The following is a 14418-nucleotide window of genomic DNA, read 5'->3' on the forward strand; positions in this document are numbered from 1 at the left end:
CCAAAGAAATACATGCAGTTAACCGGAGCGTGCACTTAACTGTTGTGACCCAAAGAAGCTTGACATCTGATAAACATATATACAGTACTGTTTATTATATGTACAGTATAGAGTCTCCGTTAACTGACATTAGGCTTACTTGAAGTAATCAGTCATAGTCCTCTGTACACTCTTGTGTGTGTGAGTTCCATAGACTACATCTGCCGGACGGTAAAAACTTTCATAGCACTGACATCCAGCAGCCTCCAGATAGGCCCGTACGGTGTCGAGACTCTCCAGCGCTCTTGCAAAAGTGACAGCAGGTTGTTGAATTTCGTCAGCATGTGCCTCGTTCATTTCATCATCTGTTTCATCATCAGCCGTTGCCTGCGTGTAGGCACATATCTGGATATCAGTGCTGTCGTCAGCTGTTTGTAGATCGTAATCAACAGCTACGTAGTGATGAAACTCCTCTTCAGTAACAACGGCTGGGATGTCAATAGCCTGTTCATCTCATGCAGCTGCATCTGTTTCATCCCTCTTCACATCCTTAACAAAACTTGCCCGCTTGTAGCAGTTCACAATGGTTGCCTGTGTAACATGATTCCAGGCTTCTTTCTGCATATGTAGGGAATCCAACAGTGATAGATTACGAGCCAGTTCAACAGCACATTTATCCTTGCCAGTCTGGTCATCCATAACGCTCATCAGACGACATAGCACAAGAGCCCAATAATGTTGTTTGAAATTGGCTATTATGCCCTGATCCATAGGTAGGATCAGAGAGGTAGTGTTTGGTGGCAGGAAGACCACCTTGATGTTACACAGTCTGACATCATCCCTGTGTGCACCACAATTATCACAAAGCAGCAAAATCTGACGCTTTTGTGCCTGCATTCTAGTGTCTAACTTCATGTTGGATAATGGCCATGACAGATGGTAGTGAAAGAGTTAAGGGCACGATAGCTAGGGGGGGGGGGGGAAACTGGTGCCCCCCTGCTCTAAGCAGGAGCTTATTTTGCTTAATGGTTAATCTAGGGCAGCAACTACTGGAGTTGGTACTCCAGCCTCTCACAATCTCTTGTCATATACAGGGCCAATACAGTAGAAGTCTGCCCACCCTGTCCTGATGTTGCAGCTACTGGAGTTACTGTTAAAGCTCTCTCCAGCTCATCCTAAACTGTCTTGCAATATACGAGACACAGTTTGTGCAAGTCTGCCCAGCACTGGCCTTAGCTCTTCACAGATGGAGTCACCATCTAAGTACCACTTGACATATCAACACACATGAAGTCATTTAGGTTTCTATTAAAAATTAAGCCTCATTTTAAAATTCTATATAAGACATATTTTACACAGGATTTCGGGTCAGCTGTTTCAGGAGCAGATTATTATTATTAGCATTTGTATAGCACTACCAGACGCATGCAGCGCTGAACACCTGACAGAGAGACAGTCCCTGCTCAATAGAGCTTACAATGTGAAAATACAGACGACAAGGGCGAGGGAAGTACCGGGTGAGAAGGAACAAGGGGAGGGCAATTGAGTAGTGGCTAGGAGCCAAAAGCAGTGGTGAAAAGGTGGGTTTTCAGCATAGATTTGAAAACAGGTAGAGATGGAGCTAGACGTACAGGCTCAGGAAGTCTATTCCAGGCGAAACGTGACACGAGGAAAAGGAACGAAGTCTGGAGTTAGCAGTGGAGGAGAAGGGGGATGACGAGAGATTTGTCCAGTGAGCGGAGTTCAAGGGGAGGAATGTAGGGAGAGATGAGAGTGGAGAGGTAATGGGGGGCTGCAGAATGGATGCATTTAAAGGTCAGTAAGAGAAGTTTGAACTGTATGCGGAAGTGGACAGGGAGCCAGTGAAGTGATTTGAGGAGTGGGCTAGTGTGGGTATAACAATTTTGGCGGAAAATAAGTCGTGCTGCAGAATTTTGGACAGACTGGAGAGTAGAGAGATGGCTGAGAGGAAGACCAGTGAGAAGCAAATTGCAATAATCCAAGCGAGAGGTGACAAAGGTTTGGATAAGGGTTCTGGTAGCGTATTCAGAAAGGAAGGGGCGAATTTTGCTAATGTTGAAGATAAAGAAACGACAGGTTTTGGTGATCTGTTGAATATGCGCAGAGAAGAGAGAGGAATCAAAGATGACTCCAAGGTTACGAGCCGAGGAGACAGGGAGGATGTGAGAGCCATTAACGGAGATAGAGAATGGGGGAAGAGGGGAAGTGGGTTTAGGGGGAAAAATGAGAAGTTCAGTTTTAGTCATGTTTAGCTTCAGATGGAGTTGAGACATCCAAGCAGCACTGTTGGACAAGCAGCATGAAAGTTTGTCCTGGATTACGGTTGAGATTTCAGGGGTGGAGATGTAGATCTGAGAGTAATCTGCATAAAGATGGTATTGAAAGCCATGGGATGAAATCAGGGTACCAAGAGAAGAGGTATAGATGGACAAAAGGAGGGGGTCCAAGGACAGAACCCTGAGGCACACCAACTGAAAGCGGGATGGAAGTTGAAGAGGAACCACCAGAGTGAACACTGAAAGTGCGAAGTGAGAGGTAGGAGGAGAACCAGGAAAGAACAGAGCCCTGGAATCCAATTGAGGATAGCGTATCTAGGAGTATGGTGTGGTCAACAGTGTCTAAAGCAGCAGATGCCACAAATTCTCTTAGTAATGTGGGAGATATAAGTACTGCCATACTGGAACAGACCAAAGGTCCATTAAGCCCAGTATCCTATTTCCAACCGTGGCCAATTCAGGTCACAAGTACCTGGCTAGATTGCAAAACAATAGAATACATTTTATGCTGCTTATCCTAGAAATACGCAGTGGATTTTTTCCCAAGTCCATCTTAATAATGGCTTATGGACTTTTCTTTTAGGGAGATATCCAAACTGTTTTTAATATTCAATATTGTTTTATTGATGGCAAGTCAAAATGCATACATAGAGTATAAAAAGTGGGCAAAGGAGCAAGAAACAGTTCATACAAATTAGACAAAGTGCTAATGTCTGTCATCAAAAGTTTAACATTATCTCCCCCCCCCCCCCCCCCCCCAAAAAAAAAAAAAAAAATTAACTACCACCCAGATCAGTTCTCTCTCTCTCTATATATATATATATATATAGTGGGACTGTAATTGCTTGTTTACTAGGGAGCAGCAATGAAACTACAACGTACTACATTTAAAACAAACTAGAAAAAAATATTTCTTCACTCCACGTGTAATTAAACTGTGGAATTAGTTGCCAGGGAATGTGGTGAAGAAATATGTAGTACTTTGTAGTTTCATTGCTGCTCCCTAGTAAATAAGTAATTACAGTCCCACTCCATAGAGTAGATGTGTTTAGATAATGGGGGGGGGGGGAGCATGAGCTGAGTGGTGCCTCTCTCTAGATTATATCCAAATGTTATCACAGGGAAATGTTTACACCGGTCCTTTACTTCTCCATGATCAGGGAGGGGATGGATGGAGGAAGAAAGGAAGCCGGATCTTAATCTGGAGCCTACGCCGGCCATTTTAAAAAGATTTACGTCAGACGCGTCATCACCAGGGAAACGCGGACGTCGGGTTACGTCATGTTGCTCACGTGACAGAGCGTGGTTGCCATGGCGATTAGACGCCGCGGAGGACCCAGGCCAGGCCGAAGAACCAGCTCGATCCTCGGTTGCTTCGCCGGTGTTTCACGCTCTTTCCATGTCACTGGCACGTAAAATGCTGCAAGAGCAGAAACGATACACGAAGGTCAGTGTCAGGCAGAGACAGCGTAAGACCCCCCACCCCTCCCCCAAAAGCCTCTACACCGACCACACCCCACCCCTCCCCCACCCTCTTAAATGACACACATAGACCCCTCCCCTCCCCCAAAGGCCTCTACACCATCCCCCACCCTCTTAAATGACACACATAGACCCCACCCCTCCCCTCCCCCAAAGGCCTCTACACCGACCATCCCCCACCCTCTTAAATGACACACATAGACCCCACCCATCCCCCACCCTCTTATTCTAAATGATACACATACACCTGTTTACACCCCACCCATCCCCCACCTCTATGACATACTGACTATGGACCCATCTACAGTCCATCTATCCCCACTCCCTTGTTCTAAATGTCACCCAGACCATCTATACACCTATCCCCATTTCCACCCCCCACAGACTATGGACCCATCTGTACTGTACCCACCCCCACCCCTTATTCTAAATGTCATAATATGGATCCATCTACGCTAGCACCTCATCTTCCACCATTCCACTCCCCCACCCACAGTGCTTTACTCTAAATGTCACACTGTCTATGGACCGGTCTTCATTTGTTCTCCATCCCCTACCCCCACCTTCAACCACCACATTGCGAAAAGCTTAAGGAGAGGGAAAGGGAAGGACAAGGGAAGTTGATCTGGTCTAATGTAAGCTAGTGCATTTACATTTTTCATTGTAAGGAAAAAAAATGCACATCCATCCATAGGAGCCAATATTTCAAAATTATTGGGGGTGCTAAGCCCAGTGGAAATAACCCCTCCCTGGACACATTCAATGAATATTCTCTATATTGGGGGTGCTCAAGCACCCACAGAGTCGGCTCCAATGCATCCATCACTGAGGGGACATTTTTGGAAAGCAAAGAGATAAGTTCAAGATGCAGAACTGGGAATTGGTTTCTTTCTTTATCTTTTTCTCCCCACAGAGAACTGAAGAGATCAGAATTGGCAAAGCTGAAAATAAACGGTAAAATAATTCTATAAGCTAAGTTTTTGACCATAGTTGCTAAAATCACAGCAGTGTGTAATGAAGGAACTGTGATATACTGTCAATCACCCAGCAGAGATTTGCAGTCAGCTTGCCTCTGACCATTTACACATAACAAACAGGCTTTTCTTGCACACTTCTGATGGAGAGACAGTACATAATGAAGACTGCAGGTCTCTACTCTGCAAATATAACTCATCTTTGCAAAGGATGCCAGAGGCAGATATATCCTTCCTAAGAAGACAGTCGGCTTCTTACTATGGCATTTAAATCACCACATTCTTACATATCTAGTAAAAGTCATAAAACCTTCCTTGATAGTGGTGTGCCGTAGAGACTTACTGAGAAAAAAAATCCAGGAGAATTGTACAGTACTTAGAGGCTAAGGCAGGGTAACATCCATAGTCCTGATATCATGTAACAGGAGACTCCCGGGGTATCACAATTTCTTTTATGGCAGATTTGAGAAGCTACTACATGAGGCCCAGTGGAAAGAGGATATAAAAGACGTAGTTTACAACCAAATTCAACAAAAGAAAGACCAACAGTTGAAACATGAACTGCAGATGACTAACAGGGAGATGGTGATGGTAAGCCATAAGAATGAGTAAACACCCTCTAGCTATTTTCATCTTCACCATTTCCATTGAGAGGCCGTTCTATGAATTCGCCACCCTTTCCTTGAAGAAGTATTTCCTCAGGTTACTTCTGAGTCTGTTCCCTTTCACCTTCATCCTATGCCTCCTCGTTCCAAAACTTCCTTTCAGTTGAAAGAGACTCGTCTCCTGTGCATTTATGCCTCATAACTCTTTAAACGTCTCTATCATATCTCCCCTCGCCAGCCTTTCTTCCAAAGTATTCATATTGAGATCTTTAAGTCTGTCCCCTTATGCTTTATGACAAAGATCACTGGCCACTTTAGTAGCCGCCTTCTGGATTGACTCCATCCTGTGTATCTTTTTGAAGGTTTGGTTTCCAGAATTGTACACAATATTCTAAATGAGGTCTCACCAGAGTCTTATACAGGGTCATCATCACCTCATTTTCCCAATTGGCCATTCTTCTCCCTATGCACCCAAGCACCTTCTAGCTTTCCCTGTCAAATTTTCTACCTGTTTGGCCACCTTAAGATCATCACATACGATCACACCCAAGTCCCACTTCTCTTTCACGCCCAAAAGTTATTCACCCCACTAAACTGTACCAATCCCTCAGGTTTTTGCAACCCAAATGCATGACCCTGCATTAAATCTGCCAAATTCCACTAGGTTCGCTCAGTCCTTCCTCATGTTATCCACACCATCAGGGATGTCTATCCTATTGCAGATTTTGGTATCATCCGCAGAGAGGCAATATCACAAATGTTAAAAAAGAACCGCCCCAAGAACTGAACCTTGTGGCACACCCCTGGTAACCTCCTTCTCCTCAGAATGAGCTCCATTTAACTCTACCCTCTGTTACCTTCCACTCAACCAGTCACTTTAGGGCCCATACTGAGGACACTCAGTTTCTTTCTTAGTCGTCTATGCAGAACCATGTCAAAGGCTTTTCTAAAATCTAAATATACCACATCTGCTGCTCCCCCTCGAGCCAACTATCTGGTCACCCAGTCAAAGAAATTATTCAGATTGTCTGACAAGACCTGCCTCTACTGAAACCATATTACCTCGCGTCCTGTAATCCAGAAACTTTGTCTCTGTTAATTTACTTAGCACTGGCCTGTAGTTTCCAATTTCTTCCTTCCGTTTTTGTAGAGAGGGACCACATTTTTCCCTTCTCCAGTCCTCCAAGACCACTCCTGACTCTAGAGAAGCATTGAAAAGGTCGGCCAGTGGAGCCGCCAGAACTTCCCTAAGCTCCTTCAGTACCCTTGGATGTATGCCATCCGGCCCCATAGCTTTGCCCACATTTAGTCAGCTCCTCACAACCACAGTCCTCTGAAAATCATTCAGGGACTACCACCCTCCATTCCTATTTGTGTTTGTCTTCTGCAGTCCTTCTCCTGGCCCTTCAGCTGTGAACACAGAACAGAAATATCTGTTAAGCAATTTTGCCTTATCTTTATCAGCTTCTACTTATTCCCTTCACCTTTGAGTATCATAATATCACCCGTTTTTGGCTATTTTTTGTTCCATTTGCATCTTTGTTTTCCTGAGTAGTCTGCCAGCTTCTCTTAGCTTCTCAAGATGTTGTCACCTGTCTTCCTCTTTCAGCGATCTCTTGTACTTTATAAAGGCTAACCTTTTTTTCCTTACCTTTTCAGCCAGTGGCAAAGCAAGGGGGGGGGGGCGGGAGGTGCGGTCTTCCCCGGGTGTCAGCTGGGGGGGGGGGTGCTCCCTGCCAGCTCCTCCCCCCTCGGCGCATTGACACCCCCCCCAGTGCCCACCCTCCTCCATCCAACCAGCTCCCTACCTTTAAAAAAATATCAAATCTGAAGCGAGGCGCAGTGCCTCGCGCCTGCACGTAAAAGAAATGTGCACCATCTCATCGGGCCTTCTCTTGCTCTGTCCCGCCCTTGCGGAAATAGGAAGTTGCGTCAGCGGAGGGCGGGACAAACAGAGCGAGGGAAGGCCTGATGAGACGGTGCACATTTCTTTTACGTGCAGGCGCGAGGCGCTGCGCCTCACTTCAGATTCCGATATTTTTTTAAAGGTAGGGAGCTGGTTGGACGGAGGAGGGTAGGCACTGGGGGGGGGTGTCGATGCGCCAAGGGGGGTATGTCATCGTGCTGCACCTGGGGGGGGGTGCAACGGCGAGCCGCCCCGGGTGGCAGCCCCCCTCGCTACGCCACTGTTTTCAGCTACTACCTTTGAGAACCAAAGTGACCTCCTTTTTCTCTTACTTTTATTTACTTTCCTTTAAAAGGTTTGTTACCCTTACAATTGCTCTTTTCGGTTTTGCCTACTGTTTTCCTACTTCTTCCAGATGTTCCCATCCAGACATCAATTCCTCCAGCTGAACAAAGTTCGTTTTTTTGTTTGTCCAGAATCTTCACTTTCCTATCTTAATATTAAACCACACCATGTGGTGATCAATGGATGCCAGACGGTCACTCGCTATAACATCAGAAACACTCTCCCCACTCGTAAGCACAAAGTCTAGTAAGCTCCGATCCCGAGTGGGTCCCATCACCAACTGCTGCAAGACCCCACAATAGGGATACCCCAATCAATATCTGACATATTAAAATCCCCTATTAGTAGTACTTCCCCTTTCACAGCTGTATTTTAAGTGTCTTCAGTTAAATCTGTCCATTTCTTCTGCCTATGAAGGAGGCCTGTAAATGCATTTTCCACTCCCTTTTTCTAGAGTGACCCACATTGTCTCTTCCTTACCCTTTAGATCCTGCAATTCTGCAGCTTTAAAATTATCTTTAAGATATAATGCTTCTTCATGTGCCTTTCTTCCTATCTTGTCTTTCCTGAACACATTATAGCCTGGTACAACTGTATCCGAGACATGGTTCTGTGTGAACGTGTCTCCATGATTCCCACTAAATCCAAGTCGGCCTCTTCCATCACAGCCTTTAGATCCCAAACCTTATTTCCCATACTATGGGCATTAATTTCTACTACTTTCTAGGGGCAGGCTCCTTTTCTCATTTGTGTAGCGGTATTTAATGCTTCAACTAACTGAGGGTTTGTACTTACCTGTGATTCTAGTTTAAAGCCCTCTTCGGTGTCTTCAGTAGCTAGTCTGCTGCTGAAGACACTTCTTCCGTTCTTTGATAGATGGACAGCGTGACCTGTAAGTCTCCCCAGACCTGCTGTAACAATGACTAGAGGCTTTATAATCATTAGAGTAGGTTCTCGGACACTGTCCAAACCCAGGCAAGGGCTGATTGCGTGTACTTTTCTTTCACTTCAGGTGCGTAGAGCAGCCCTGCAGCAGCTCCTCAGCTTGGATTATCAACAACATCGGCATGACCTAAACTGCATGGGAACAACTTTTTATGTGCAGAGACTGTAAAACACAGCTTATGAAATTTGCCACGCTAACCTCACATCCACCACCATTTACTTGAATGTTCAATGTTGCAGAACTGCAAAGTTACCAAATTCCAAGAGGGAGACGTTTGACCAGTCTTGGCTTCAACCCTGTCAGCTGCATTATGGGTCCTTCAACATGGATGTCAGTGGGCACAATCAGGGACTCTAAATCCCCCAGTTCTTCAGGGTGTAAGTTCCAAAAAATCTCCCTCTTGGAAGTGGTTATCTTGGCATCGCCGGTGTCTGTGATTTTCTTTCACAAATTGTAGTGCAACTGTTATAAATTGTTGAGATATTTGTTAATAAATAGAACAATGTATAAACACTGCTCCAATCAGTACCTTAGTAAACTATATATTTCTCCACCGCTGCCTGTCTTACTAGTTAAATACCCCAAAAGAAGTAGAAATTTTCCAGCTTGTTAAGGGAATTAATTGTGGAACACTTTAGAGTAGAGAAAACTCCGTTTTGCATGTTCTATTTGGCAATTTAATCATGAGGACTATAAACAGCTGAGGGGGGGGGGGGCTAATACTTGGTAATTTGCCTGCCTAGTGTGGAGGTAGGAGACATAACAGGCACTTCAGAGAGCTGGTGAAAAGAGCAAAACTGTGTCAAAATCATAGGGCAACTGGTAACATTCCCAGTATCTTCCTCATTCAGCTGGCAGTGGTGAGTGTTTTGATGATTGCTACCAGTGTTATCCCCAGGCCATGTGTGAGCTTTGCCATTGAATATTCGGTTCATGCGGAAGGCTAACGCATAGCCGGTTAAGTTGATATTCAGAACTTAAGTGGCTTTGGTTTGGCAGATAAAGATAGGGCTGTGATTAATGTGGTTACCCTGACTGGTTAAGTGCTGAATCTCGTTCCTTCACCAGCCAACTGCTGACTCTGCCCCCAGAAAAGCTGGCTTTTACTTAGGTGCTAGCTACTCATTTCAGCAGCGATACCTGGTTATTAGGAGATAGTTTTGAATATTGACGGAGGAATTTCTATCCATGAGAATTCCACATTGCATTTTACTTCCTTCAGCACTTTTGTCATGTTTCACTCTATGCCATAGTAAATGACAGCAGATAAAGACCTGTCCGGTCCACCCAGTCTGCCCAACAAGATCATTTTACATGGTATGTGTTACTTTATATGTCTACCAGAGTTTGATTTGTCCTTGCCTTTCTCAGGGCACAGACCGTAGAAGTCTGCCCAGTATTGTTCCAGGCTCAGCCAATGTTATTACCCTCCCCAGTCTAAACTGGGTCCTTTATTAACTATTTGCATAACATACAGTGCCTTTCCTACACCTTAGCAAATGTTGCCTTAGAAATCTGCATTACCAATATGATCTATGAAAATGTGAGACTGGCAAGTGGTGGGAGCACAGTCCCAGGCGATTCACCGTTCTGTGCTTCTGCAAGGTGGCAGCAGCACGTGGAGCATAATTGACTATGTTGAACTCATGCCACCTTGCCTTGTCTTCAGTCTTCTGTTGTGCTGTGAAAGAGGGGCGAAGTTGCTTACCTTTAACAGGGGTTCTCTGTAGACGGCAGAGGAATGCAGATGCTCTCCTGGCCCAGAGAGGTCAGTTTGCACGGAGTTTCTGCACTGCTTTGCTCTCTCCTCCTGATCAGTCCATAACAAAGCTAACACAATGTGCAAAGTAGACAATGAAGAATATATGTTTTTGTGAGGGGGATGATGGTGGGTGAGTGACTGTGGCTGCATTCCCCTGCTGTCTACAGAAAACCCCTGTTAAAGGTAAGCAAAATCACTTTCTCCATACCGTAGCAGGGGAGTGCATGCACATTTAGATTAATCCCAAACTGAGGGCCAGTTATTATAGCTATCTTGTTGGCATGGGAAATAGAAAGGGTGAAGGAACAGAACAATGACTGACCTAGGAAGCAAAGAGGTTCCATAGAACCACTTGGCCAAAGGCTATATCCTGGTCTGAGGACAGGTCTGAGGCCCACGTTGCTGAGGTAGCGGAATTCAAGCATGCGTGGGATAAACATAAAGGAATCCTGTGCAGAAGGAATGGATCCTCAGAAGCTTAGTCGAGATTGGGAGGCGGGGCTAGTTCTGGGCAAGACTTCTACAGTCTGTGTCCTGAAAATGGCAGATACACAAGAAGTAGCAAATATGAGTTTATCTTGTTGGGCAGACCAGATGGACCGTGTAGGTCTTTTTCTGCCGTCATCTACTATGTTACTATGTATGTTACTATGTTGCTGAGGTATGCTACAGAGGCAGCCTTTGCCTAGAGTTGCTGTGGTCCTATACATGCCTGCCAAACTAGAAAGGGAAATTCAATCTGATACCCACTTTGCCAACATTTTTTTATAAGCTGAGGATCCTAGGTTTTTAAGAGTAAATGTGACAAATAATTGGGAAGATTTCCTGAGTCTTTTGTTTGATGCAGGTGGTAAAGCAGTTCTTTTCTACAGTTGAGAAAGTGAAGAGACGACTTAGGTTTTGTAGCATGAGGAGGTGGGAAAAAAATGTAGCCAAAACCATGGATTGGCTCAGATGCAATTCTGAGACAACTTTGAGTACAAATGTAGGATGAGTTCAGAATTGGCTATGATGAGTTCAATTCCTACTTCAGGCACAGGCAGCTCCTTGTGACTCTGGGCAAGTCACTTAACCCTCCATTGCCCCATGTAAGCCGCATTGAGCCTGCCATGAGTGGCAAAGCGCAGGGTACAAATGTAACAAAAAAAAAAAAAAAGAACTCTGCTATGATTAGAATTGAGGATGGGGGGGGGGGGGGGGGGGGAATAGTTTGCTGACTTTTCTTGCCATCATTATATATATTAGAAAAAAATATATTTTCCATGTTAAAATGTTGGAAGGCAGGCCTGCAACAGGGAAATGCAATCTGATATCCAGTTTGCCAACGTTCATTTAGAAGCAGGGGAATCAAAATTCTTAGGATTAAATGTAACAAACGGCCAACGTTAACAAAAATCATGGAAACAATAGTGGCCACCCAAGTCCAAGACTACCTGGACCATCATCAACTGCTTGATCCCATGCAATCTGGATTCAAGACCCTCTACAGCACAGAAACAACATAAGGAATGTCAGGTCAAATGCAAAGCACTGATAAGGAAGGCAAAGAGGGACTTTGCGTTGGAGGCAAAAACACACAGTAAACTTTTTTTAGGTATATTAAAAGCAAGGAGCCTGCAAAAGAATCGGTTGGACCACTAGATGACTGAGGGGTAAAAGGGGCAATCAGGGAAGACAAAGCCACAGCGGAGAGATTAAATTAATTCTTTGCTTCGGTTTTCACCGAGGAAGATTCGGGAAAGATACTGGTGCCAGAAATGGCATTTGAAGCCTCCTCCTGCTCAGGCTTCTGCTCTGCTGCTGCTGGGAGCCTTATCCTGGGCTGGCCTGCTGCCCTTTCTCAGCCTGTGCCTGCCTGCATCTGCAGCCTGGGCTGCTTGAATTTCCCAATCCCAGCATGGACCAAGGCCCCGCCCACTTCTGGAGCTGCTGCTCCACTTGGGTCCCCATAATTGGCGTGATTTTCACTCTGATCTGGGACTCCCACCTCCTCTGCTTTCCTATCTTACCCTGTTGTTGTCTTTGCACGTGCATGGCTGTGGCTGCCCCCTGCCGGCCTGTCTTCTTCCGTGGCACCAGAGGGTGCTGGGTCTTGTTCTGCTGCCTGCCTGCCTGCCTGCCTCCACCTTCCCCAGTGCCCTCTTCCTTCAGGACGCCCTGCAGTCTGGACTGCAACTGTGACCTGGGTTGCGAAGGCAGCTGTCTTCCTTCTTGCTCCTCTCAGAGCCAGCAGCCTCTGTACTGGGGCTGTACCCCCCCCCCCCCCCTTCTCTGCCTCCCGAAACCTCTAGCGCCATCCCAATGCTGGAAAGAAGGTAATTGAAATGACATTCTTAAATATTTGATTATATACAGTATATTTTAAAATGTGACTCAATATACCTTAATTATCCAAAATCAGTATGAGAAAGTGTATAGAGTAGAGGCACCATCATTTCAGCAATAAGAGGAATCCTCAACAACTTTCCTGTAATCTAATTGTTGTTCCCAAACTGGATTAAAAATGTTGATTCCATGTATGTACCTCAAGAATTATCCAAAATCAATACAAAAGCCCATATTTACAGGATATCCTAATGAATATGCAATGATACCCACTGAATGCAAATCTCTCTCATACATATACATTAGGGACATCCTGAAAATCTAGCCTGCTTGAGGTCTGAACTTGGACCTGTATATGTGAGTGATGTGCATGAGATAGTGAGGAAGGATTGAATTTTAAAAGTAGTGTATTTAAAATATGTTTGTAATAAAAAGTGTTCATAATACAAAAATGTTGTACGTTGATGAGAAATAGACAGTAGTTACTTGTGGTGGAAAATATATATTTTGTAACTAGATTGGAAATAAGTTACTCAAAGATGGTGAGATTAATGAATATGTATGAGAGAGATTTGCATTCAGTGGGAGTACGTTTGCATATTCATTAGGATATCCTGTAAATATGGGCTACTTGTGGCCCTTCAGACCTGAACATAAACAAGCGTGACACGGTTGCAGAGCCTGTGGCGGAGGCGGGGCTAGTGCTGGGCAGACTTCTACGGTCTGTGCCCTGAAAATGGCAGATGCAAATCAAGGTCAGGTATACACAAAAAGTAGCACATATGAGTTTATCTTGTTGGGCAGACTGGATGGACCGTACAGGTCTTTCTTTCTATGCTGTCATCTACTATGTTACTATCCTGCTTATTTTCGAAGGAGAAGGCCAGCCATCTTCCGACACAAATCGGGAGATGGCCGGCCTTCTCCTAAAGCTGGCCAAATCAGTATAATCGAAAGCTGATTTTGGCCTGCTTCAACTGCTTTCCGTCGCAGAGCCGGCAAAAATTCAAGGGGGTGTGTCTGCAGTGTACCGAAGGCAGGACGGGGGGCGTGGTTAACAGATGGCCGGCTTCGGCCGATAATGGAAAAAAGAAAGCCGGCCCTGACGAGCATTTGGCCAACTTTACTTGGTCCCTTTTTGTTCACGACCAAGCCTCAAAAAGGTGCCCCAACTGACCAGATGACCACTGGAGGGAATGGGGGATGACCTCCCCTTACTCCCCCAGTGGTCACCAACCCCATCCCACCCAAAAAAAAACAAAACATAAAAAATATTTTTTGCCAGCCTCAAATGTCATACCCAGCTCCATGACAGCAGTATGTAGGTCCCTGAAGCAGTTTTAGTGGGTGCAATGCAATTCAGGCAGGCAGACCCAGGCCCACCCCCCCTACCTGTTACACTTGTGGTGGTAAATGGGAGCCCTCCAAACCCCCCCCCCCTAAAACCCACTGTACCCACATGTAGGTGCCCCCCTTCATCCCTAAGGGCTATGGTAGTGGTGTACAGTTGTGGGGAGTGGGTTTTGGGGGGCTCAGCACACAAGGTAAGGGAGCTATGTACCTGGGAGCAATTTGTGAAGTCCACTGCAGTGCCCCATATGGTGCCCAGTTGGTGTCCTGGCATGTCAGGGGGACCAGTGCACTACAAGTGCTGGCTCCTCCCACGACCAAATGCCTTGGATTTGGCTGGGTTTGAGATGGTCACCATTAGTTTCCATTGTCGCCGAAAACCAATAGCGGCCATCTCTAATGCTGGCGATCTCTAAGGGCAGGCCAAATGTTGAGATTTGGTCGGCC

At 45.5% G+C, this 14418-nt stretch overlaps 1 protein-coding gene across 1 annotated transcript; it reads left to right on the top strand.

The window, feature by feature from the left end:
- The first annotated feature begins 3608 nt into the window (after nucleotides 1-3608).
- Nucleotides 3609-9009, top strand: C14H1orf189 (chromosome 14 C1orf189 homolog). Its single transcript, XM_030187934.1, has 4 exons — nucleotides 3609-3723; nucleotides 4672-4712; nucleotides 5194-5323; nucleotides 8601-9009. The coding sequence occupies exons 1-4, from the start codon at nucleotides 3676-3678 to the stop codon at nucleotides 8700-8702; spliced, it is 321 nt and encodes a 106-aa protein (XP_030043794.1). The 5' UTR covers nucleotides 3609-3675; the 3' UTR covers nucleotides 8703-9009.
- The last annotated feature ends 5409 nt before the right edge of the window (nucleotides 9010-14418 follow it).

This window comes from Microcaecilia unicolor, chromosome 14, assembly GCF_901765095.1.
Source record: "Microcaecilia unicolor chromosome 14, aMicUni1.1, whole genome shotgun sequence".
NCBI lineage: Eukaryota > Metazoa > Chordata > Amphibia > Gymnophiona > Siphonopidae > Microcaecilia > Microcaecilia unicolor.

What these genes read in the sequence shown, in the direction of transcription:
- C14H1orf189 (XM_030187934.1), top strand. Translation starts at nt 3,676, where the DNA reads ATGTCACTGGCACGTAAAATGCTGCAAGAGCAGAAACGATACACGAAG. An exon ending in AGCAGAAACGATACACGAAG is followed by an intron (nt 3,724 to 4,671) that starts GTCAGTGTCAGG and finishes TTCTCCCCACAG; the next exon opens with AGAACTGAAGAGATCAGAAT. An exon ending in CTAACAGGGAGATGGTGATG is followed by an intron (nt 5,324 to 8,600) that starts GTAAGCCATAAG and finishes CTTTCACTTCAG; the next exon opens with GTGCGTAGAGCAGCCCTGCA.